This window comes from Micropterus salmoides, unplaced genomic scaffold (genome assembly GCF_014851395.1).
Source record: "Micropterus salmoides isolate LMB-PRFRI ecotype aquatic unplaced genomic scaffold, ASM1485139v1 Ms_hic_scaffold_14, whole genome shotgun sequence".
Lineage (NCBI taxonomy): Eukaryota > Metazoa > Chordata > Actinopteri > Centrarchiformes > Centrarchidae > Micropterus > Micropterus salmoides.
In genome coordinates, this window is record NW_024040485.1 from 7,948,029 (window position 1) to 7,973,914 (window position 25,886).

Below are 25,886 nucleotides of genomic sequence, written 5' to 3' on the forward strand. Positions count from 1 at the left end.
GTGGGATTTTGGAGCTGTGGAGGAGCTCTTGAACGCCTCGTGTGTGCAGCTGTTGTGCGGGTGTGGCAGAGTTTTAAAAACTCCTGGGAACTTGTTGACAGTGAAGGAGCCGTCACTGCTCGCTGCTTTGATCTGATTTCGTGCTGAGATGTCTTTTAGTCTTCGGTATGTTGAAACCATAGACTATATATAAAAAGGTTGAAACGCTCGGTTTGACATCAGCGAGATTTGGTTTTATAGTTTCAGACGTTTGTAATTTATACTTAGACCCTCCGTTAAAGTGTCAAGTGCATTTTGTTTAGCTTTTAACTGTTAGCTGGCGTTAGCTAAAGGTTTTCACCATGTATCGTTAATTAAGTAAAGCTAATTTTCAGAAACAGAGTTTAGCAAAGCCAGACTAACGTTACAGTTTTAGGAAATGTTTACTGTGGTACTTCTCCAAACGGTTCATGAGGTAAGTGACCACTGTAAGTGTAATGTGTTTCTTCTTATCTTGTGTCAATATAATATACTTTTTCTAGTCTAGTGACTTTCTGACCAGTTGTATGTTGATATGTTTGCTGTTAACAGCAGAGGTGGAAGTATTTTACCACATTTTTAAGGGCACTTGTACTTGAGCTTCATTATACTCCATTAACTTACTTGTTGGTAATGGTTACTTTACAGGTGAAGATTCTGCAGAAAAAACATGACTTATAAATGATAAATTGCTATTAAGTACATTATGCTGCTAATACTGGATTACCTTTAAGTACTTTTGAATGCATTTTTTTTTACTTTTTGGGTTTGTGGTATTTAAGGCCACAACTAACAATTATTTTATAGATTAAATGTTTTTTCATTTGTTTAAAAAAAAGTAATGCATGCAATACTTTGCTCACTCAAGTCAGGGTAGAGAGAAAATCAAAGTAAGTGAGTCCTTGAACAAGTCAATAAAAAGGTTAATAGAGTCACAAACTGTCCACAAGCGATTGAGGTAAATTAAACTAATAAAACATAACAGTAAACTGGTTCTCTCCACCTGTAAATGTATAGACTGTATAAGCAAAATGGCAAGAATGGAGTACATGGTTAACCTGCATTTAGACTAGACATGCCTCTACATGGCATCCATTCTTTAAAGTAATAATAATTGGCAGACCCTTATCACAGTGATCTAGGAGTGCAACTAACAATTACTTCCATCATTGATTAATCTGCCATTTATATTCTAGATGAAAAATAGTAAGAAGAATTGCGTTCCTAATTTCTCAGAGGGCATGGTAATGTCTTCATTTTGCTTGTTTCGTCTGACTAACACAGATCTACTGTGAGGTAACAGACGCAGTCCTGGAATTTCAAGGTTAAGTTAAGTTTTGTTTCTCGAGAAGAGTTGGATACAAATGCAGCTTTAAGTGCCTTACATGGCGGTGAAATAATGGAATAACTACACTGTTTGTCTTTGTTGTACAGAAGGAACATATCCCCCAGTGCAACAGTATGGCACTTTTAAGTGTTTATTAAATTAAATGTGTGTTCAATGATTATAGAGTTTTGTGAGACAATACTTATTAGTTTAGCTTATTTGGGCATTTTGTTTGATGAAATTAAATCTAAAATAATGCTAGCAAATCACCTACAATTCTACATATTTAAAATTAGAAGCTTCTCACAAAACTGTAAATCACATTGATTTCTTGTATATATACTGAAGAAACGGTATACTCTGACAATGACTAGTACATATGCTAAAGTATGTAGTATGTAATTGATACACAGTAGCTGGTTTGAGTGGAATAGAGGTATTATAAATATTCTTAATTACACCTGTGCTTTTCCTGTTATGGCATGTCAAAAGGTATGCTGTGAAGAATAGAGGACGTTGGTGAGCTCTTACTTCCATGTGGTCCAGTTGGCTTTGAAAGAGGCATTCAAAGTGGAAATGCTCCGATAACAAACTAGCACAAATGTGTGGTTGCTCCTGTTTACTCTTTATCTCTCTGTATCACTCTAGCAGGCAGGATGGAGGCGTGTATGATGAAGCCAGAAGCCAAAAGGAAACCAAAGCTGGTGAGAACATTTAGATCTAACACACAAACAGTTAACTAAAGCACAGCACAGTCTGAATTCTCTCCAACACTGACTCTGTACAGCATATAAAAACATCCCAAACAGTAGACAGAGGAAGATAAACCCTGTTATTGTATACAATACACACACATATGTCTTATAATGTCTTATATTCTCTTTTCACAGCCAAAACCTCCCCCAAAGGCTGCTGAGGTACTGGAATGAACTGTTGATTAGCTATGTGACAAAGTTAATCAGGTGTTTGCTTGTTTGCTGAAGTAAATATGTAAGACTTCAAGATGTTACAGCAAGGCTACTCACCAGAGTAAACTATCTTTACAGATAAATGGAAATGACACAGAGAGGTTGGAGAAATCAACTCCTCTGGTGCCTCAACGGCCTTCAGATGCGGTAAGTCGAGTTTTAACAATCTCTTCTTTGGTTTATGTGTACACAATCTATACCATGAAGGTGGTTGAGACATCACTGATGTGGTGTAGGCTAATTATTTACCTTCTACTGAGCTGGTGTGGTGGGCCAACAGTTCTTAAAGTATGTATAAGTAAGTAAGTAAGTAAGTAATTGAATTAGGCTGGTTTCTAGTAGAGAGGATATTTCCACTCTGTGAAGAGCAAACCTAAGAAGGAAATCCATCAGATCCATCCATCGTCAACCGCTTATCCTGCGTACAGGGGCGAAAGGCGGGGTACATCACAGGGCCACACATAGACGAACAGCCACTCAACCGCTCACACTCACACCTGAGGACAATTTAGGGTCACCAATTGACCTAGTCCGCATATCTTTGGACAGTGGGAAGAAGCCGGAGCACCCGGAGAGAACCCACGCAGACACGGGGAGAACATGCAAACTCCACACAGAAAGGCCGGGGCAACCGGGGTTTGAACCTTCTTTCTGTGAGGCGACAGTGCTAACCACTGCACCACAATGCCGCCCCATCAGATCCATATCACTTTTAAATAATTAAATATTGACACAAGCTCACTTTTGTTGTTAGTCAATGGCAGCTTCAGCACTACAATTTCAGAACTGACAAAAGCTGTAAAAAAAGATTGAAGATTTCAGACCAAACCTTTTAAAACAGATTTGTGTTTTCTCTGCAGGAGCTCACTCAGACACAATACTGGATGAAAACAACAAACAATGAGGTAAACTGTATATGCTGTCTTTAATTTGAATTTAAATTTTTGTTTTACCAGACAGAGAGAGAGAGAAATGTGTGTGGGAGGGTGTGATATGTAACAAAGACCTTTAGGTAGTTTAGCATTTTGCAGCCCTGATTCAGGTTACTACACAGAAACTACCATAGATGTTTCCAGGTAACAAGTTACAGCATTAACTATATCATTTATACAATAATACTTTGGAACATAAGGGAATATTTGAAATATAGGCGAGGATGAATTTCAGCAATATAATATGGTAATTACCAATTTTCACTTCCAAGAATGTTAATGTGATTTTGAAGGTATTATGCTGATAGTAGCATAATACTGTGAAAACATCAACCTATATTATCTCATCATTATCATCAGTTTATTACCCCTTTAATGTCACCATTTCAATCGAAATATTGCACAGATATAATGATTTTTTTGTAGAAAGTTAAAGAAGGATACCTTATTGTTCCCTAAATATTCCCATTATTCGCCTTTGTTTTTGGCTGCTTATTACCCTGTTAGATACATTTCAGCCTAGTATTACCCAGATATACCCATTACCCATACCTGTAAAGTGCTACCCAAACACATACAAGAAAGAAGCCACACAAGATGAAGTGACCGCCTGAGCGACATGAAGAAAAATGCGAACTAAAAACCAGTACAAATACATAACAAATACCCCGTATATAGTAAACATACACAATACATACATTGTACGTAATAAAAATGGGGTTCATATAAGACAGTCTATTTGACATATTGAGTACTCTTGTGGCAGCATTCTTGACTGCCTTGCAGACGATCAAGGGCAGGGAGAATAGTGCGTAGTCGATGCGAGAACATATATGATCTGGCCAGTTGCTTAACATGTGTGTAGAACAATAAGGATTGATCAAATATTTACCCCCAAATTATGCAGGTTGAATTGTGCAGCAGGGGAAAGAAGCCCAATACTTTACATAATCACGGGGGCAACTTTTTCTTGAGTAACTACCGGAACCTCTGTCTTATCAACATTGAGTTTTAAAAAAAAATGTTCTGCTGTCCAGTCCCTGGTATGAACACTCAAGGAGCCTAGATAATCTAAAGGCTTCACTGGGTTTGAATGAGATGTGGAGTTGGATATCATCCACAAATAAATGATGTGTAATATTGAATCTGTTTATGATATAGAGAGAATAACAGGGGTCCCAGAACCAAGCCCTGAGGGACACCACAAGACAGTGGAGAGGAATCGCACACAAAGTTTCCAATAGAGACGGTAAAACTTTTGTGAGTGAGATAGAATGAAAACCAAAGATTGATATGCCCACCCAATCATGTAGCCTCCTAATCATTGTTAAAATGATGGTCTGTTGTGTCAAACACAGAGCTGAGGTCAAGGAGAACTAACACAGAGCACTCACCAGTATCAGAGGACATTTAAATGTCATTGGAGACCCTCAGAAGAGCACTTTCAGAAGTTTCTGTTTGCCTGCCTGAAATTTATTTTTAGGGCTAGTTTAGATAAGCCCTCATGCACAAAGTCGGATCTAGTTTGGTTTTCTTTACTGTGGGACAAAGAACAGTTAACAATAGCTAAAACAGCTGGGCCAATAACTAGCAAAGCTTTTAAAAGATGAGATGGTATATGAGATGATATTATATCCAAGAGGCTGGAAGCTTCATTTTCCTATATACTAGTTTATACCACTAGAATGTAGCTATAAGCAGATACAAAGATTTTTTTAAGTGTTTGTTAATATACAGTATTTGTAAGCCATCACTGTGATGAAAACTCTTGTGAGCTGGTCAGCTCTAGTGATGAGGAACGTTTCAGGAAACTCTGGGTGTCTTAAGCAGAAGCTTTATTGAAGCTTGGCCAAGGAGAATGGCAACAGCAGTGCAGAGTGAGGACACAAATCTGAAGGATTCTTCCTTACAGGGAATATTTATCCTTATTACACCTACAGAGATTAACCAAGTAGGTTTCCAAGTAGGCTTATTCTTCACCAATCTCTACATGTGTGTCCTGGGGAAAGCCTCCGTAATATAACCATTAAAATTCCTTCACAATCATAACTTTAATCTCTATAAATGTTACAGTGTACCGTGGTGCTGACAAGGGAAACAGGGGTTTTGGGTCCAAATGCAGACATAGGAGTGGAGCAGGTAAATTAGTGACACAAAGTAAAACACAATGAAATGGGTGAGAAGTCCATAAGTCCAAAACTGACAGTAGTTATCCAAAATATCCAGAGGAACACACAAGGAATAATGCGGAAACAAAAGGCATGAACACAAAACACAGATATGAACAGTCATCTACACGAGTAGACACGCTGGTAAAACAATGAACATGCAATGAATGACAGACAGACAACCACTTAGAGTTATAACTGTTGACAAATACAAAAGGGTTGCACAAGTAATCCAGATATCATTAAAATCGCATCATGGCCAAGCGCAATATCCAATTCATTGATTTTAATCGTTTTTTTCAGTGATGACAATGCAAAAGTAATCATTCCCACTAATCATGAATCACATCGCAACTCGTTATATTTGTCAAAATAATCTTAATGTAATTTCTTTTCACCATATTGTACAGCCCAAAAATACACTATATATCAGTTTATACAGTTGCTACATTACAGTGTGTTATAAACCTATTAAAAGTTTATATATTGCTTATAAATACTAAATAGGGGGACTTACAGTAAAGTGTTACACAATATTTCATTACATATTGCTAATCGATTAAGTTGTTTACTTGAAGTGAAAACTATTATTACAGTATACCCTATGTAGTGGTCTCAAATTGTGCCATAATTAGTTGTAGAAAGTACAGTTGATGGTCACTGAGACCTAACTACCTTTGTGTGGAAAATTTCTATTTAGACAGCTGCAGGATAAAAGGAATGACCTTTGTTCTTACGTTTTGCTGGTACTCTTAACATGTACCTACATTTCTCAAAATGCTCTCACATCTGCAATCTGAATCACTGACCAGCTGCTTGTAGACGCAGGTTTTAGAGTAATAAGATTACTGCAACACATGTAAGCTGTTTCTCTGATTCCCTGCTTTAACCTTTTTTGTTTCACTAACTGTTTTCAATCTCAGAGTCCATTATCAGTGTTCATGTTGGCACATGTTGAGTAATTCTTTTTAAATGTTTAGGGCGCAGAGTCTTTACACAGTGAGCTCTCTGCCAGCACTGAAAGCTTGTCGGAGAACAAGGTGAGTCTTCATAATAGAACTGGCAGACAGATCCTCTCCCTACACCCGCTGAAACTACGAGTCACCCTAACTATCATTAAAACACCTGTGAGACAAAATATCTGCAGCTCTGCAAGTGATAGATATGGTTCTTTAATTCTGAAATTAAAGAAAATAAGTTGTTGTTTAGCTTTGACAGGTTTTCTGCTCTCTGCAGGAGAAAGGCATTTTTTTCAGTGGACTCCTCAGAAAGACTCCCAAAACAGCTAGAGAGGTATAGCACATGCCATGAGACCCAGCAGGCTTCAGTGTTTGTATGATTGTAGCTAGGGTTATTCTGAGGGTTAGGCATAGTTCTGTGGTGTCTTTGCCAACACTTACACGCAGTACAAATATGAAATTAAAATGTATTGCAGCATCTCAACCACCTGCTGCTGCTCGATTATCAGCTGATAGAAACTCAAGATCATTGCTTCTGCCTCATTTCCTGCCTGCACTCCATTTAACCGGGTTCACATGACCAAATGGAGCACAGCTAGTATGATGCATGTTCCTTGTAAGTCCGCCAATGTGCTCAGATTCTGTAATCCAAGAGGAGCAGAAGTTTCTATATGACTAATTTACCTCCTGTGGAGCTGCTCTCTGCTTATGACAGTTTTAATTCTGGTATCAGGAGAATCCATCTGCACAGAAAGATTCTCCCTGCGATGACAGTCTGTCTGGGGCTGCCAACACGAAGGTCAGTTGCAAAGGTGATGTTTTAAATATCAACGTATTATAAAATTGTAAAGTAAAATATTATAAAATATTATAACACACAGAGTGAGAGAGGTGATTAGAGCAACATTCTCAGGTTCAGGCTTCAACACTGTGAGGATTTGCTGATTTTCTTTGGCTTATGTGACAATAAAATGAGTATCTTGGTGTTTTTGACTGTTACTGAAACAAAACAAGTGATTTGAGGACATCACTGTGGGCTCCAGTAAAATCGTGACAGACGATAGACCATTTTCTGACATTATAAACGAAATGATTATTCGATGAATTGCGAAAAGATTCAACTGGTAGTTAGATAATAGGTAAGGAAAGTAGTCTTTAGCTGCAGCCCTACTCATGGTTGAAATATAATGTGGTAATGAAATCTGCTAATGCACCCTTCATTTTTTCTTCATTTAACCAGGTAAAAGTCATTTCAAGAGCTATCTGGGGGTGAGGGTAGCATTAAAAACATTATTACCATAACAATAAATACAAACAACCAAAACACGTTAAACAACTGTCACATGCTACAAAAGACTATAGGTAAAATTAATTTACAGTTATGAGTTTCAGAAGCAAATACATTGACCAAGAGTACATGTTATTACGGTAACTACACTACATTGTATTTCTGGTCTTTTATTTCAGTGCAGGAACAGTGCAGTAGGAAAGGCAGGAAATATATTTATTAACTTTTTGTTAACTTCAAAGCATTACTACACAACAACTAAACAAAGTGAATTTTAATTATACAAATATTTATTTATTTCGGCCTGTTCTTTTTTTTATTTACAGATACATACATTGTATCTAGGTTATGTAGGCAGATATGTACTATATACATAATAAATACCAATGTATTTATATTTGTATTGTGTACATTCTTTATTTTTCTTTCCTTTTTTCTAAGAAGTTACCAGTCTCTCTGATAGTTGCATGCGATGTATTTTCATGTATTTTTCTAATTGATCCATATGGTCCTTGTCTGAAAGAGGCAATGTAAATATAAAGTAGAAAACAAGTAACCCTGTTGTAACCCTCATTTAGAAACTTTACTTTCAGAGAGAGCACTCATTGTCTGAATATGTGTGTTTTAGGAAAAAAAAGGAATATTTAATGGAATATTCAAGAAAACTCCCAAACCTGTGGAAGCTGCTCATCCTGAAGAGGTAAAAGTGTCATTTACTGCAATATCAACCTTCATATTTATATTATCAACATTTGAGGGATGCTTGGAAGTATTATGATAATGTTTCAATTGTAAATAATTACCTAGCAAGATGTCTGAAGCTTGTCTCCAGATTTCCTTTCACATGGACCACTGTACTGTTCATGCACTGAAAATCTGACACATGTATTGTGTGCTTGATTGTCTATTACCATTAACATGTATACTAATGCAAAAACAAAGATGTTCATTAAATATTTTCTACTACATTTCATTTCTATTAATAAAATAACTTTTTAGAAATATTTTGTAAAATGGTCAGGTGTCACTCCAGGCTTACAGGCAACCTTTTCATAAGTATTTAGTATTCCGAGGTAACAACTTTTAAAACTGCTAATCATTTTCTTAATGAAAAATGTATCTAAGAACAAATAGGTTATTGTGTTAAAATCCAAGATGATTTGTGGCTTTTTAACAAAACCTCAGCTGGATTTGTAAATAACCCAGATCATCCCAAAGCCTTTGTCTTGTCTATTTCATCAGGAGAAAGGTGGAGGGTTGTTCAGCAGACTCCTGAGAAAGACTCCCAAAGCGTCTGAAGAAAAAACAGAGTCACCGGTGAATTTCCTGGATGGTGTCATGAGTTTTTAAGCTTGAACACAGTTTCACCAGTTTAATGTAACATTAATCTCTCTGTTTCAGAGCAGAGAGCCTCAGAAAGACCCGTCTGAGAATAATACCACCAAGGTGAGCAGTAAAACGTGCAGATAAAATGTCTTTTAAAAGAGCGTTCACTGACACCAAATTATTTTCCATGAGAAAAATATTTTTAGCAACATATTTAGTAAGCCCCAGAAACCACTAGAGGGAGCTGCAGCAGATAGGGTACTGTGATTTGATGAAATTGATGACATCAGTTGTTAAATGTCCTGTTATGGACAATTGATATTTAGTGTGTTCTGGTTTGAATTTAGGAGCTGGACATGAAAAGTGAAAATCAGTTATCTGGCAGCTGTGAGAATCTGTTTCACACCACCGTCTTGAAGGTACTAAATTCTTTAAAAAAAACAAACTCTAGTGCTCAATTTTTCTGTCTCACCATGGCTGCTGTTGTCATGTCAACATGAAGTGAAACCTGATCACAGAGGTCAGATTGTATGAGTTGATGATATCTTTGTGTTTGTCCTGTTGTGCATTGTATTTAGCTAGAAAATTAAATAAAAAACAAAAATAATTAAAAGCAATAAATAAAATACATTAAACTAGACCAGACTAAAATTAAAATATGCCAATCCTCTGCCATCACTTTTGTGCAAGTGTTTGCATTATCTATCACTACAGTTTACATGTCATAAATACTCTGGATGAATTTGGTCCAGAGAAATTTAAAAACCTAGTAACGGTGTGATCTGATTCTCTGGTTAGAATAATTTTTCTGAATGTATTCACCAAAAATCTGTATTTTTAGGAGAAAAAAGGAGGCCTGGCTGGCATCTTCAAAAGATCAGTCAGCACTGACAACCTGTTTGACGAGGTCAGTGTCCGCCCAGCGTACACTCACAGCAGCATCCTCACATTGTTACACATGACAATAACTTTGACAAAAATGAGGTTGCAGAGTCACTGGGTTACCTAGAGAATCTACACCTTTTTGTATGGTGTGCTGAAGTGAACCCAGCTCCTGTCTGAATGGTAGAAAATAAATAGTCTGCATGCTTTGAAATATGGTCATCATGTAAAGAGCAATTTGAGGTAGCTGGCTAAACCACAAACCCAACTGTTCTGTCTTTCTTTCTTTTGCACTCCAATCGGGAAAAAATAAATAACAAAATGCTGTGTTCTCTCTTCTCTCATTTGCATTTTCACTGGTCAGGAGAAAGGTGGGCTGTTCAGTGGACTTCTCAAGAGGACACCCAAAGCATTTGGAGATGAGGCAGCTGCAGAGGTGAGCATGTGTGACCGGTTGCACCGCTGGCATAAGTGTCTGTGGTGACAGTGTTTGTGCACATTAATATACTGTGCGTCTTTTTTTTCAGGACAAGGACGACAAACTGTCAGCAAGTAACAACAGTCTGTTTGAAAACAGCAACACCAAGGTACTGTCTTGAGAAGATGTTTGTTTTTGGATGTAAGCACTATAAAATTTAAAAAAATGTTTATTTTAATACACATGTAAAAACACACTAGAATAGTTTAAGCTTGTTTATTTTGGTATTTTCGGCCTCTAGTTAATGTAGTTACATTTCAATATGCTAGTTTTTTGAATTTTTCTTTTAACTATGAACCATTACAAATACTCCTAATTTTTACAGTCACTATGTTTGTTTTCAGGAGAAAAGTATTTTTAGTTGCATGTTTAAAAAGACTCATAAAACAGCAGAGGGGAGTACAATAGATGAGGTCCAGTAATGACCCTTTCATATAAGGTTTACATTGTCCTATACATTAAATTACAACACATTGTATTTTTGTGCTAGTCTTTTTTATATATATTTTTTCTTCTTCAGGAATTAAACACAGACGAGGACAAGTTATCTGCCAGTTGGGAAAATCTTTTAGACGCAACCACATCAAAGGTACAACTGTTGTCCGACGATCACAGTCTCAGCCTGTTTATCTCTGTTACACCATTGATTATTGACTGTTATAGTCTGGATGTTTCATATGTTGCAGGAGAAGACCGGAGGACTAGCAGGGATCTTCAAAAAGTCTCCCAAACCAGCTCTGCGCTCAATCGTTACTAAGGTGACCAAATTAACTTCTGTATGGTTGCTGGTTGTCTACAAAAGGTGTCATTTACTTTTTTAAGCTAATCATATTGTGGTAAATTCATCAAAAATAACCTTAAAAAAGTTTAAACAAATTCCCAACAAAATGTTAAAGTTCCTTTTTATTTTCCAGGATCCTCTCAGTGACACAAGGAAACTGTCTACCAGCTGCGACAGCCTCACAGAAACTGCACAGGTAAAAATAGATTTTTTTAATGCTATTTACATGGACTTATTTTTACATTTAAACATCTGAGTAGGTTTTTGACCCCGTGTTGAACTTTGTTACCTGCTTTTGAAAGGGTTCCCCAACAACCTCACCTGAGAGTTTCAGGGATTTATAACTTATTCTAACACTGAAATTTTAAAGTAAGTGAATTCCTGTTTTGTTTTTTGTTTTTATTTGAAAGGATGATCTTGGTGAATTGTCGACCATTAATAATACACTTTCTGAAGCCACAAGCACCACAAAGGTGAGTCTTGTTGAGTGTACTGACGACAAAGACAGCAAAACATATAAAACTAAAAACTGTCGAATATCATAACATGCAAATCAAATCAGTAAATATGTTTTTATATATATTCAGAGCATCTTTAGTTGCTTCTTTGACAATCTCAAATATACAGATTGGAAATGATTAAATAGCTACAAATCTACTCCTATATGACTTCTGTTACTCCTATTAGAGCTATTGTTCCAACTACTACTGATTGCACAACTTGTACATATACAATATAAATACATTTCATGTCTCTCAGTACTGATAATATTGTACATGATGTTCAACTGTTTGGGTGTCCTCCTAAAAATCCCAGCGAATACTCCTTTTTCATCCTGTTAAAAAATAAAACATGAAGCATCAATTTGAGTCACAAAACAAATGAAAATTGAAAAAACAGACTAGAATGAATTAATAAAAAACATTATAACACTAATGATAGGTTACATGAGAAGAGTTGGCATTGCGAGTGAGTTAGATCGTCCCTCTAAACTGGATCAAGTGTTTGTACAGGTTTTAAGCAATTATCTCTGCTATCTTCACTGTTGAAAGAAGTATCCAGATCCTTAACTTCATTATAAATACAACTACCACGCTGTAAAAAGACTCCACTACAGGTAAAAGTCCTGCATCCGAAACTTACTTAAAGATATAATATTTAACTGTTCTGCATTGGTATTGCACAGGTCAGCTGGCCACAATAAAAGGCCTCTTCAAAATGTGCAGTTCCATCACACAGCACAATGCCACAGATGTTGCAGTTTTTGAGGGAACGTGCAAATTGGCATGCTGACAGGAGGAATGTCCACCAGCCAGTTGAATGTTCATAAGCCATCTCCAAAGGCGTTTCAGAGACTTTGGCAGTACATCCAACACAACCGCAAACCACATGTACCCACACCAGCCCAGGACCTCCACATCATTACATTTTCACCAACTACGTTGTTAATGTTTTGATGTGAGAGACCCTTAGTGGCAGAAATTATACACTTGGCATTTAAGTAAAAGTTTGGGAGTATTATCAGCAAAACTGTACGTATAGTTTCAAAAGTTAAAGTATTCATTTTGCAGTAAATTGGTCCCTGACAGTGTTTTACTTTTATAACTAATGTTTCTGGATTAATTACTGCTCAATTAATGTGAATGCTCCATTTTACTGCTGTAGATGTTTAAGGTTTTGTTAATTTTAACTACTTTATATGCTGTTTGAAATTTTTGGCATATTATATATGATCATCATAAATCCTTTGAAAACCATGTACTATATGTCTTAAAAGTCAGCCCTGTTTTTAGTTTGGTTTCCAACTGATCCGAAAAGGGGTTAAATCGTTTATTTAGTTTAAGAAGTAGGAAAATTTTCTCACCGTAAGGTTAATCCTTCAGTTCATCAGAAAAATTCAAATTCAGAATATCCAGATTTGGAGATGCATAGTTTTCACTGGACAGGAAGGGTGTGGAAAATTGTAATCTGGTGTAGTGGAGAAAAAAATAAAATACTTGCTTCTGAGATGTAGTGTAGTAGAAGTATAACATTACATAAAATGGAAGTACTCAAGTAAAGTACAAGTACCTCAAATTTGCACTTATGTACAGTACTTGAGTAAATGTAGTTACACCACTGCTGGTTACCTCTATCTTCATTCGCAGGAAAGTGAGGACATGGAGGCACCAGAAGGAGGCGGGCTGAGAGGCAGGAGAACCATTAAGAAAAAAAGACGAGTGAGTTGTTAATTTTAAAGAAACAACCAGAGACCGGACAGAAAGTAGCATGAGCAAGAACCAAAATGTAGTTCAACAGCTAGACCACTAGGTGTTTTAGGTTACTGTGTACTGTATCCACACAGGATATTTTATTTTTTCCTCTTGCTTCTTCAGTTTGATGTTAAAGTCCTTTCCTCATTAAAAAAACCCTCCTTTCCTCTTGTTTTGTTTAAATGTTCTCAGGTTGTGTCGTTCCGAATCAAGAAAACACTTCCCAAAATACCCAAGCTTAGTCTCACTTCACAGGTCTGTACTGATCTTAGTTACATTACCAGAGACAGGTCTGAAACTTCATACAGATATGGATCAACATGCTGACCATTTTCAAAATGTTTTTCTTTTTTAATTTAGTGAAAGTCTTGTAAAATAAAGTTTACTTACAAGTACCTTAGTGGGACAGGATCAGTCCAAGAGGTTATTAGAAGTTGTCCAGGGCCATTGATTGTTCTGTCTCTACAAAAATGCTTTTTCCTCTTTGTAGTTTGTATTTCCTTTACTTGTTTACTGGTTTTGTAATTATGGAGTTAATGACATTGTAAATCTTTTCCTCTATAGGGTTCAGACAAGATGCCTTTTTTTGAGGAGACCTTTGAGCTGCAAGAGCTGAACCCAGCACTGGTTAGCATAATGGTATTATCAAACAGAAATTCTGAAGATTCACACGTCCAATCAAGACTCTAACCAAGCCTTAATCATAACTATATCTATTTAATATTAATATTGTTATTTATGAACATTTTATGCAGTGTATATATATATTAGATTTTTTTATATATGTATGTGTGTATATAAATATTTACACTCACGCATACAGTACACAGCATAAATGAGTACACCACATTGAAAATTAAGACCCTATGTTTTAGGTCATTATTGTGTTGAAAGATAGCGCAGCGGCCTAGAGCACAGAGTGATGGTTGCATCTTCCATTTGAGTATTTTGCAGTGGATGTGTGAATTCACGATTCCATCTATGACATGCAACTCCCCGACACCTGCAGCACACATGTAACTCCACACAAGAACACTGCCACCACCATGCTATACAGCATTTTTCATTGCTAATATACTTAGAGCCTTGACCTTTTTTGTGCAAAGAAATGATTTTCTTTCTCAGATCTTCTGACATTTCTTTTCCATGTGGTGCCATTTTTGTTGTGGTGTTTGTTTTCCAGGAGAGCACAGTAGAGGTCCAGCCTATGGAGATGGCAGCTTACCCTACTGAAGACACCCCTCTTGAATCTGAGCAGGTGTGTTTTAATGTGCTTTCACTCCTGTAGTTCAGTTCATTTGATCCAGACCAAGAGACAATGTTAGTTGTTGCATTTTACTTCTGGTCCAGTTTGTGTTCACACTGACTTTTCACAAAAAAACAAAAAGGAGTAAGCATGAAGTTAAACAGACTGACAGGTAACTCTCTGATTGGACAGTTTGGGTGATATTATCGTACAAATACATACACACATCAAATGTCATCTGGACCAGTGACTACAGTCTATGGTACATACACAGGAAGGAAGCAATGTAGAACAACAATAACAAAAAAGCAACATAAAAGCCGTCCATTCCAAATCAAAAACAGATTGTTTCTTTCCCTTTTTAGATCCCATAGTCCAGGTTCATCCACCGTTGTCCGTGTCAACTTTGACCTAGCCTTAGTCCAAGTGTGGGTGAAAATAAGGCCAAGAAATAACCAGGCCAAGATATTAAGTAATTTTCTACAAGGAGATAGTCCACGAGTGCACTCTAAATGTTCAGAACTGATTGATCTTTACCTTTAAGCACAGAACTGATTCTCTGATGTGGTAATACATTAAAGATCTCTGTGTACCACAAAGTAACAGTAGGAGGGGATTCCTTGTTCTGTTTTACAACATGATAATAATTTTAAACCTGGTGCCTATTTTCACACATTTTGGAGCCGAAAGGACTAGTAGGCACAAAATTGGTGCATTTTGCATATGGCTTCTTAAGGTACTTCTGAAAAAGCCATAGGGGAAACATGTTGTTCACAATAATTTATAGTAAAGTCATTTCAGTGTGCAGTGGCTTGTTTTTAATTTTTCATTGCTAAATCCTGCGATCTACCGGCATCTGACTGTTGTTACTGTGCATGGGGTATTTCTTTGTTATAGAATATATACATTTGTATAAATATACAGGTATATATAACATGTAATATACAGTATATACCTTATACAGATCAATTATAAGATTGCTTCCAAAACAGTTCAGGACTAGCAAATGGATTCATTAGTAATGCAGCTTTTGAAATCATGCTGAAATCACATCTCTACTTTGAAAAAGTCCTGTGGTGGACCCGTTTGCTTTCACACCACAAATGAACCGCGTAAGAGTCCGCTTGGAGGGACAACAACCGGACCGAGCCAGCTTGAAAAGGATGGTCTTGGTCCGCACAAGAGTTTGACCGACAACTCTCATGGCAGTTTAAACAAACAGGATAGGTGTGATACTGTTAGGACACTTCAGTGTTTGTGTGTTTTAGCTTATAAGCAACCGATACTGGAGGTTGTCTTTTCATTGACGAAGGTCTCTGTTTTCAGGAAATTGATGAGTTGATGGAGTGGTGGAACACCGTCAAAGGTTAGGATGCCCGTGTTTACATTTAATCTGTTTGTTGTTCTGCTCCACCAGGAGAATTACCACTGAAGCCAGAGAAAGTGTGGAAATCACAGCACACCTTACCACACACACACACACCAGCATTTTTACTTTTACTTTAAAAGTCATTTAAAATATAAAAGAAATCAGCACTAAAAACTAGAAACAAAACACTGTTCTAAGTATTTGCTCTAAATACTAGAAATCATATTTTTACAATATTTCTACTGCCATTTTCCAGGTTGGACAGACTGGAACGAGTCCTCCAATTTCCAGGAAGGCAATGAGGAAATGTGAGTATAGTTTCTTTTCTTTAATAACTTTTTATTCAGATTACCCATATTATTTTGGCATTCTGAGAACATTTTTTAGAGCAGAATTATTGTTGGATTTATATTTCCTTGTCCAGGGTATCTGCAGGTCTTGAACGTCTTTAAAAGCATTGAATTTAGTTTCCTCCAAAAAAGACCTAAGAAGAAATTTGCCTCTCATAGGCATGAATGTCGTAAGATGGTTTGTAATTGAATGCAGGCTGTTGAGATGCGTAATACACGTATAAATTAGAAGTGCAATTATTGTGGAGACTGTTTATTCCTTAATGTGGAGTTTCAGTCAGCACCATCAGACGTGTAGCTACAGAAGCTAGGAAGCTCATCGACTCATAATGGGCAAATGTTAATTTTAGCAAAAATAAAAAATACTTATTTAACTTGAATGAATGAATGAATGAATTTTTAATTGGTTAATCCATCCATCCATTTTCTGTTGATAAGCCAGCTCCAGGTTATGTTAATGTCATTAATTATATCATTAGGAATTATTGTTATATACTGCTGGGAAGTCATTTTGGGCCATCATACTAATCAATATATATTTAAAACAGGTATTAAATAACATTTTATGTGGTTTTAATAAGGTCTTAAAACAACCTTAATTTAACTTAACTTAAGGCTGCAGAAACCCTGTTGTCCAGCATTTGTCAGAATTAGGGTTCAAATGAAGCCAAGTTTTGCTGCATCATTTGGGACTCATGCATGTGGGAAAGAGCTGTTTCCTAGACATACAAGCATCTAACTTTAACTGTAATAAATACCCAATCTCATGAGTTGTAAGCCTTTACTTGTCTCATGTGTCTCTCCAGGGTGATGGAGCAAGTAGCTGATCGTGTCTACATGGCAGCCCGTCTGTTTGTGCATCTTTTCAACCAGCGGGGGGCGTCCTTACAGCATCGAATCCTGGAGCTTTTGGCTCTGGCCGACTCTGCAGATCAATTCCACAAAAGAACGGTGACAGCTGCTGTGGGTGGAGGGGTGGCCAGTGTCGCAGGCAGCGTGGCAACAATCACAGGGCTCATTCTGGCCCCTTTCACTTTTGGTGCCTCTGTTATTGTCACAGCGGTGGGGATCAGTGTGGCGACAGCGGGGAGCATCACGTCAGCGACAGCCAATATCACAGATACAGTTCACTCCAGCATGGACCGCAAGAAGTTGGAGAAGATGATTCAGAGCTACCAAGAAGAGATCAAAGACATCAGAGAATGTTTGGAGTTCGTACAGGTGAATCTCACGCAGGCTATGCAGATGTATCTACAGACTTACTGCTGCTGGTGACATTATAGAGGTCCAGTGGAGAAAATAATGTAACCACTAACTTTATTTGATTTAGTGAGAGAAGTTCAGACAGGGTTAATAAATGCCGATCACATGTTCACAGAACACAATCTGTCATCTTCAAATTGTTTGTTTTGTCCATCCAACAGTCCAAAACCGAAAGATAATAACACAAACAATGTAAAACAGAAAAAGCAGCAAATCATCACCTTTGAGATGCAATATGATGATGAAATATGGGAAATGATTAATTTCTTATAAAATGTATTTTCATTTGAATGTTTTTAGTAAAAAAGGTCAATTTGTATCTAAATTTAGTTCCTGAATTTGTGATAACTAGAGTTAGACCCATAAATTGGCTGGACCAATATATGAGCCAGCTAATTGCTTATATATTGTATTAACGAATAAGTCGACCAATGTAATAACAAGAAATGTTTAAGATGATGTAGAGACTGTGTTGCACTGTTGTTTTTTCGTTGTCCCACCCAGTAGGTATTTTTGTCATAATTCTTCATAAAAACAGATTTAAGTGATCCATATCTTATATCCCTAAAATGTTTGTGCTAAAAAAAGGTAATATTGGACAATATTTGTAACTCCTAAGTAACATTTTATATCTTCCTTAAAACTTTTATGTTTATTTATGTACTTAGTTACTATTTATCAGAAGGTAACTACTTATAAGTTTAGCATGAGAATTGCTCAATTAGCTTAATCGTTAAACCGGCAGGTGTATTTTTGCATTGTTAGCAAGCTAACTAGACACGAAGAAGATAGAAAATAGTTCATAGACATGGGCATCACAGTAGTAATGGAACTGCATAGAGATGCTAAAATGATTCTGTATGGTTGCCATTGTTTCTTTCCACCTCAAAGATGGTCTACATTTGAGATGATGAATTGTTCTAATAAAAATATTACAACCTAATCTAACAAATATTAGAACATTGGAACAACAAAATATATGAACATCAGACTATTAGAAAATGACTTTATCCTCAGTTTTAAGCAATGGATAAGACACATGCTTTTGGTGTGAGAGACCCGGGTTCAACCCCCAACTGTGTCCCTAAGCAAGACATATAACCCCTAGTTGCTCCAGAGGTGTGTGACCTCTGACATGTACAGCAATTGTAAGTTGCTTTAGATAAAAGTGTCAGCTAAATGAATAAATGTAAATGTCCCTGCAAATGGATTTATTCTTACCCTCCTTCTTTGTCTTTGTGCCACTTGTAGGACAGTATGGATGCCCTGCAGCAGTGGAACTTTGAGGAATACTCAAAGAGCGCTGGCAAAAAGGCTCTGAACCGCAGCCTCAAGCATGTGATGAAGGAGGGCGGCCGAGCCGGAAAAGCCCTGATGATCAACACCAATAAGCTCATCAGCACTGTGAAGATTTTAGGCACTGCAGGCGGCGCCGCCAGAGCTGCCAAGGCCATCAGTGTCACCACAGGAGTTATGTCGGCCCTCTTCCTTGCTCTGGATGTTTTCTTCCTTGCCAAAGACTCCCACGAGCTCCGCAAGGGCGCCAAAACTAAATTTGCCTCCAAGATCAGGGACGTATGTAAAGAACTGCAAGACGGCCTCCTGGAGCTGAACAAGGTGAAGACGCAGCTGCAGAAAACCATGGACGGCATCGAAGTGGAGGAGTACGAGGACATTGAGGATGTGGAGGTGGAGGTTGACGACAATTTGGAATCTGATCCAAAGAAGCTGGCTGAGCTGGAGCAGGAGCTGGACCTCCTGGAGGAGAAACTGGACAAGAAAGTCGTGGAGGAGCAGAAGAAGGTGAAGAAGGAAAAGTTCAAAAGTAAGAAGGAGAAAAAAGAGGAGAAGAGCATGAAGGAAAAAGACAAGCCAGAGAAAAAGGAGAAGGAAACGGGAAGAAAGTATGCTAAGAAAGAGGGAAAGAAGGAAAGTAAGAAGGGAAAAGGTGAGGGAGGAATCAAGGTTGAGTCAAAATTAGACAAGATGTCTGATGAGGAAAAAGAGCAGAAAAAGGAGACTGTCAAAGCAGCCGAAGATGAAGTTTTAAAAGAACAATCTCAGAAAGGCAGGATGAAGGACCAAGAAACTGTGAATCGAATTACAGCTGGAAAAGTAATTTATGAGAGCAAGCCAGACAAGGTGAAAGAAGACAACGGTACAAATAAAAAGACGGACGAGAAGGAAAAAGAAATTATGACTGGAAAAGAACACAAGGAAATTAAGAGCCGAACAGGCGATTCAAAACGAGAGGACCGGAGTGCAAACATATATTCTGAGAGGGTCAAGACAGAGAGGGACAAAAGTAAGAGCAGCAGAGAGGATGAAAGCGTAATGAATGAAGAGAAAGAGACAGACACTGAGAGTGCAAGGAGACACAGCAGCAGGAGCGACAAAGACAGACCCCACAGGAGTGAAAGAGGAAGCAAACATGGAAATAAAGAAACCAATGAGGAAAGAGGCAACAGGACAGAGAGGTGGAGGAAGACAGGGGAGGACAGAGGAGTTAGTGACCAGGGAGCGGAGACGGCAAAAAGTAGAGATGGGAAGAGAGAAAACCAGGAAGGAAGAGAATCTAAGAAAGAGAGAGGGATGGAAAGCGAAGCTCGCGGAAAAAGCGCCGGGACGAAGATCTCACATCGAAGTCACGACATGGCGACGCAGAGAGAGCTTTCGGAAAGAGAGTGTTGGAGCAGCAGAGAGGAATTTGACTCAAAGAGGAGTCACCACAGGAGAGGGACAGCCCCGCATGATGACCGGAGGGAGAGAGGAGATGAGAAACAAGGGAGCAGGACTAAGAACGCAAGGAGGCTGTATGAGCAAGCAGGGGGTGAGGAGGAAAGGAGGAAGAGGAACGAGGATGGACAGATTCAGAGGAGGGACAGAGAAAGAAGAGGAAGTGACAGAGAGCATGGACACCAGAGCCACCGAGGATACCGAGCACGATCCAACGCGCTGCTGGAAGACGGACTGAATATTTAGTTGTTAAGATATTATCTTTGGCATTTCATTTCAAACATTAACACGCCATTATTAATTCAAGGTTAGGTTTGGATTATTTGAAGTCTGTCTTAAAGTCCAACTGGAATTTAAGAGACAGGTGCGAAGGAGAAGGGCGAGCGGATCACAAGCTGCAAATAAACTCCAGCACAAAATTTCCAGTCCACAAAGAAGTAAATAATATTATACATATTATGAACAGCTCATTTGTAGTCCAGCCGATTCCCTTTCATCCATGTGACGACATGGGGATGAAAGCAAAATCCGCGTCATATAACGTTCGCCAAGCAGCTAGTCCGACACGCCCTCAAAAATAGCATTGGAAAAACACTGAGTCGCAGCACACACCTCTCCTCTCCCTTCCGAACACTAGCTATCCTCCAGACATAAAGTTGTTACTGTGATGTAGAGACAGCGCTCAGTTAAAACTTTATGGATGAAAGATACTTTTGTTACAGGTTAATAACTCACCACTCTGAAACTCTTGCTCCAGTTCATGTTGCCAAGCTGGTAAGGGGAACACATACAGCTGAACCGAAGCCGTGTTTACTGACTTTGGCTAGCAGTCCTTAACTAGGAACTGCTTATGTGCAACTCTCAACAAAGATCATGTAGAGGCAAGATTTATCACTCCATAGCTAAAACGAAACGCATAAGGTGAAAAGAGGAGCTGCAGCAATGTGCAGTATGACAAAAATATGGTGTTTTTTGAAAATTAAACCATGTAAACCTGTTCTGGTACAACCACTAAATAAGATTTTGAACCTGATACCAACTCTTTAACTAATATATGCAGTTAGAAAAGACTAAAGAACGGGCTGGTTTACGGACTTTCAAAACACTGACAAACAAAAACATTGCTGTAACGGGTGGTCACCACTGGTGTGCGACAGAGAGCAGAACCCAGAGTTGATTAAAGGTCTACACTACTGCAGTATCATCTAGTGCAGCGGTTCCAAACTAAGGGTACTTGGCACCACTGCAGTTGCCAGGCTACATGTAAAACATATTGAGTAGCTCAGCTAATTTCACACAATAGAAATTACAGGAAAAGTTGTAACACCTGAACAGTACATGAAAACAAGTTGGCAAGTGAGCACAGACGTTTAAATGGTTGAGTGGTTGAAACATACAGCTTCTGAAACCCTAACAACTCGTAACAATACGAATGCAAACTTGAGCAATACTATAATTAACAGTATTTACTAGGAATTTGAAAGGTCTAGGGACTATGAAATAAAATTTAATTTCATCTGACAGGGCTGTGGGGAAACATTAGACAATGTTTGGGAATTGTCTAGTAAATTGTTTTTGGAACACAACTTATAGTAGCTTTAAAGTTTACTATGATTAATTTTATGCCCTGTGCTTTGACATCTTTAAGTTACTTACTGAAGTACTGTACTTAGGTCAATTGTTTAGGTGCTTTACTTGAGTAGTACCATACTTCACACTGTACTACATTGTTTTATACCTTTTGTTACTTTGTATGTTTATATTTTACCAACAAAATCGACTTGACATCAACTTCTACATAGAACTACCAAACAGTAAAGTAGTTAGTCAGCTACAATAGTAAAATGCTAGTAATAATATCCATCCATCCATCGTTACCGCTTTTCCTGTGTACAGGGTCACGGGGGCAAGTAACAATAATCCAGCATAATAATAAAAAAATAAAATAAACACTCAACAGGGGACATTTTTCTGCATGATGAGTGCTTTAAATTTTGATACTTTAACATGTTGCTGATAAAACCTCTGAATACAGGGCTTTTACTAGGTACTGCTGATCTTGATACTTCTTCAACCACTGGTAATTTGCAAATATTTTGAAAAGACCTTTAAAAAATAAAGATTAGACTACTTTTAAAATATGTACACACAGGATGAGGTAATAAATAGAAGAATAAAAAATGAAAGTTAAACCAATAACCCAATAGAACTTCTCTTTACTTAATTGCCCACTCTGGCGTTTTCACTTGTTCTTTTTGATTAGACCTCTTGTCGGTCTGAAGTAGGGCTGCTTAAGCATTACACACCCTTACAGGCCTGTGGTGAGGTCTTACTGAAAAATTGTGAACACTGCCAAGCGTTTACTATAGTAGTGTATGAGCTTTATTGCAATTAATTATTCTTTTTTTAATTAGAACTCAATAGTCGCAGAGGACAGGGAAGTGAAGTTGTTGAACAGAAGAATACAAAAGGAACAAACCAACATTTCCAACAAAGGTAATGCTGATATAATCTTATTTTAATCTGTTCTTACCTTCTTTGCATTCCACTGACTCAGCAAGTCTTAATACCTAAAGGCAGAGTCTTCCATATTTTGGGGCTGTGGCGGCTAAAAGCCTCCCAAAGGTTTTTGTGGTGACCTTGGGAATAGTTAAAAGCGCAGCTGTGGAGGATATTAGGGTTTATAAAGCGATGAGGAGTCTGTGATATAAAAGAGGGTAAGGCCAATTTGTGCCTTAAAAACTAAGAGAAAGATTTTAATCTGTTCTAAAATAAACAGGGAGCCAGGGTAGGTTGTGTGAAACAGGAGCTAGATGATATCTCTTTTTAGTTTAAATTAAAACCCTGGCAGCAGCACAGTCTGTAGTTTTGCAATAGCTGTTTTTGGTAGGCCAGTATGTAGATTGTTACAGCAGAAATGACTAACTATGACCTGGGTGACTGAGAACCTTCACAGGCAACAAGCATCAACCAGCTTTTCAGCGTCTTGCTTGCTCAGCAGAGGTCTCACCTTCGCTATCTCACACAAATGATTAAAGTCAGTTTTGGTCAACAAATTAATATTGAATTACAAACACAAATAAAGTCAACTTCAAACAAAGGTTTCTGAGAGATTTCAGTCTGGACCGACCAACTGACTGAAACTAACATCCCTAGCATAGCTAAAAGCAAGACTAAGTCATGCTAACGGGTCTGTTAGGGTTTACTTGGGTACATTAGAACTTAGGGCTCAGTGCTCTGCATGCTAACATGCTCACAATGACAATGCTAAGCAAGTGCCATGTTTTTGTCTGTCTTACATTAGTGTGCTAACATTTGCTAATTAGCACTAAACAGAACGTACAGCTTGGTCATAATCCAAAGTATTGGTCAAAAAAGAACTTGACCTTATGGTGGTGCAAGATGAAAGGTCAGGATCACTAGAGTTATTGCAACTCATCCTGAGCAGGACATGAATGTCTGTAACAAATATGACCGCAATTCATATAGTTATTGAGATATTTGGATACAAATGTCAAACTCATGGTTCCAAGAAAAGTTAAGAGATCATCAAAGTAAGATTTATCCTCTGGGTACCATGAATGTTTGTATAACATTTTATGGCAATCCATCCAATAGCTGCTGAAATATTTTAGTCTGGCGATTGGTGGCCTGAGAGTCCCATACCAGTGGACTTGAGCATGGCTAAAAACAATCCCACAGATGTCCATTATATTTATATCTGTATCTGTAAGTATAAACCCCACTGACATTTCAAAGTGATCAGTATTGCACATAGATCAAATGTACATAATTATGAGTTATTATATAAGTTTTATGGTTCATTAAAGTCGAGTTGAGTCCCATTTTATTCTGTTATTTAAACTGGCCTTTGTCTCGTCGTGTGTCTATTTTGAGGTCCGTTATTGCTTGTAAGTTTTATTGACTAATTGATTTACTGTTCTCACGTTATTGCATATGTTATAATGTATAATGTTTTTAACTTTTTGATGGGCTTATTTCTAATATTTTACTCTTGTAAAGCACTTGATGACCTTGAGCTGTGAAATGTGCTAAATAAACTTCACTTACTTAGTTTTATAGCACCGTACAAAATATATAAGTATATATACTGCTCAAAAAAATAAAGGGAACAGTAAAATAACACATCCTAGCTCTGAATGAATGAAATAATCTCATTAAATACTCCTTTCTTTACATAGTTGAATGTGCTGACAACAAAAATCACACAAAAACTATCAATAGAAATCAAATTTATTAACCCATGGAGGTCTGGATTTGGAGTCACACTCAAAATCAAAGTGGAAAACCACACTACAGGCCGACCCAACTTTGATGTAATGTCCTTAAAACAAGTCAAAATGAGGCTCAGTAGTGTGTGTGGCCTCCACGTGCCTGTATGACCTCCCTACAACGCCTGGGCATGATCCTGATGAGGTGGCGGATGGTCCCCTGAGGGATCTCCTCCCAGACCTGGACTAAAGCATCCGCCAACTGCTGGACAGTCTGTGGTGCAACGTGGCGTTGGTGGATGGAGCGAGACATGATGTCCCAGATGTGCTCAGTTGGATTCAGGTCTGGGGAACGGGCGGGCCGGTCCATAGCATCAATGCCTTCCTCTTGCAGGAACTGCTGACACACTCTAGCCACATGAAGTCTAGCATTGTCTTGCATTAGGAGGAACCCAGGGCCAACCGCACCAGCATATGGTCTCACAAGGGGTCTGAGGATCTCATCTCGGTACCTAATGGCAGTCAGGCTACCTCTGGCGAGCACATGGAGGGCTGTGCGGCCCCCCAAAGAAATGCCACCCCACACCATTACTACACACTAGAGTGAAAGCACCGCCAGCATTCAAAAGTGACCAAAACATCAGCCAGGAAGCACAGGAACTGAGAAGTGGTCTGTGGTCACCACCTGCAGAACCACTCCTTTATTGGGGGTGTCTTGCTAATTGCCTATAATTTCCACCTGTTGTCTATTCCATTTGCACAACAGCATATGAAATTGATTGTCAATCAGTGTTGCTTCCTAAGTGGACAGTTTGATTTCACAGGAGTGTGATTGACTTGGAGTTACATTGTGTTGTTTAAGTGTTCCCTTTATTTTTTTGAGCAGTGTATATACTGTATATATGACAAAGACACACACACACACACACACACACACACACACACACACACACTATTACACACTGATCAACTGTAAGCCAGTTCATTGTTTCATAAAAGGATACAGTCATCATCGCTCTGTACAGCGCTCACACGCATGTTCTTCAGCAAATACTTCTTTAGTTACATTATTGTCACCTCACCCTGTCTTTCTTGGTATTTGTTCTGTCTTTCTTTACTATAAACAGACGCACACTGCACTGGGCATAGCTTATTTGGGGTGTGTATTTCGATTAAATAAATCTAGAGAACAAATAGAATTACCAGAGAGACGTCAATATGGTGACATCAAACATGTTTGAGGGATCTCTGTTGCTGTTACTTGGACCTGTTTTAAACTAAATGTCATTAGGTGCTTTTCACATTTTCATC

General features: G+C 38.0%; 1 protein-coding gene across 19 annotated transcripts; it reads left to right on the forward strand.

Moving 5' to 3' along the window:
* The first annotated feature begins 65 nt into the window (after positions 1 to 65).
* On the forward strand, positions 66 to 20,762 carry LOC119901788 (titin homolog). 19 transcript variants are annotated; one of them, XM_038717451.1, is made up of 27 exons: positions 66 to 165; positions 1,994 to 2,049; positions 2,236 to 2,262; positions 2,392 to 2,460; positions 3,174 to 3,218; positions 6,394 to 6,453; positions 6,650 to 6,706; positions 7,106 to 7,171; positions 8,289 to 8,360; positions 8,903 to 8,977; positions 9,062 to 9,106; positions 9,334 to 9,405; positions 9,828 to 9,893; positions 10,233 to 10,304; positions 10,396 to 10,455; positions 10,867 to 10,935; positions 11,033 to 11,104; positions 11,261 to 11,323; positions 11,538 to 11,600; positions 13,275 to 13,346; positions 13,572 to 13,634; positions 13,944 to 14,018; positions 14,563 to 14,637; positions 15,952 to 15,991; positions 16,251 to 16,302; positions 17,151 to 17,565; positions 18,859 to 20,762. In XM_038717451.1, exons 2-27 carry the CDS (start codon positions 2,002 to 2,004, stop codon positions 20,587 to 20,589), a joined length of 3,624 nt encoding a protein of 1,207 aa, XP_038573379.1. In that variant the 5' UTR covers positions 66 to 165; positions 1,994 to 2,001; the 3' UTR covers positions 20,590 to 20,762. The 19 variants fall into 19 exon arrangements, with proteins under 19 accessions (XP_038573379.1, XP_038573380.1, XP_038573377.1 ...); XM_038717452.1 differs by having other exon boundaries at positions 94 to 165; positions 1,997 to 2,049; XM_038717449.1 differs by lacking the exon at positions 66 to 165 and adding an exon at positions 172 to 454.
* Positions 20,763 to 25,886: the final 5,124 nt, after the last annotated feature.

Coding starts and splice junctions, on each gene's coding strand:
- LOC119901788 (XM_038717451.1), top strand. CDS start 2,002: ATGGAGGCGTGTATGATGAAGCCAGAAGCCAAAAGGAAACCAAAGCTG. Junction 2,050..2,235: donor CCAAAAGGAAACCAAAGCTG/GTGAGAACATTT, acceptor CTCTTTTCACAG/CCAAAACCTCCCCCAAAGGC. Junction 14,638..15,951: donor CCCCTCTTGAATCTGAGCAG/GTGTGTTTTAAT, acceptor CTCTGTTTTCAG/GAAATTGATGAGTTGATGGA.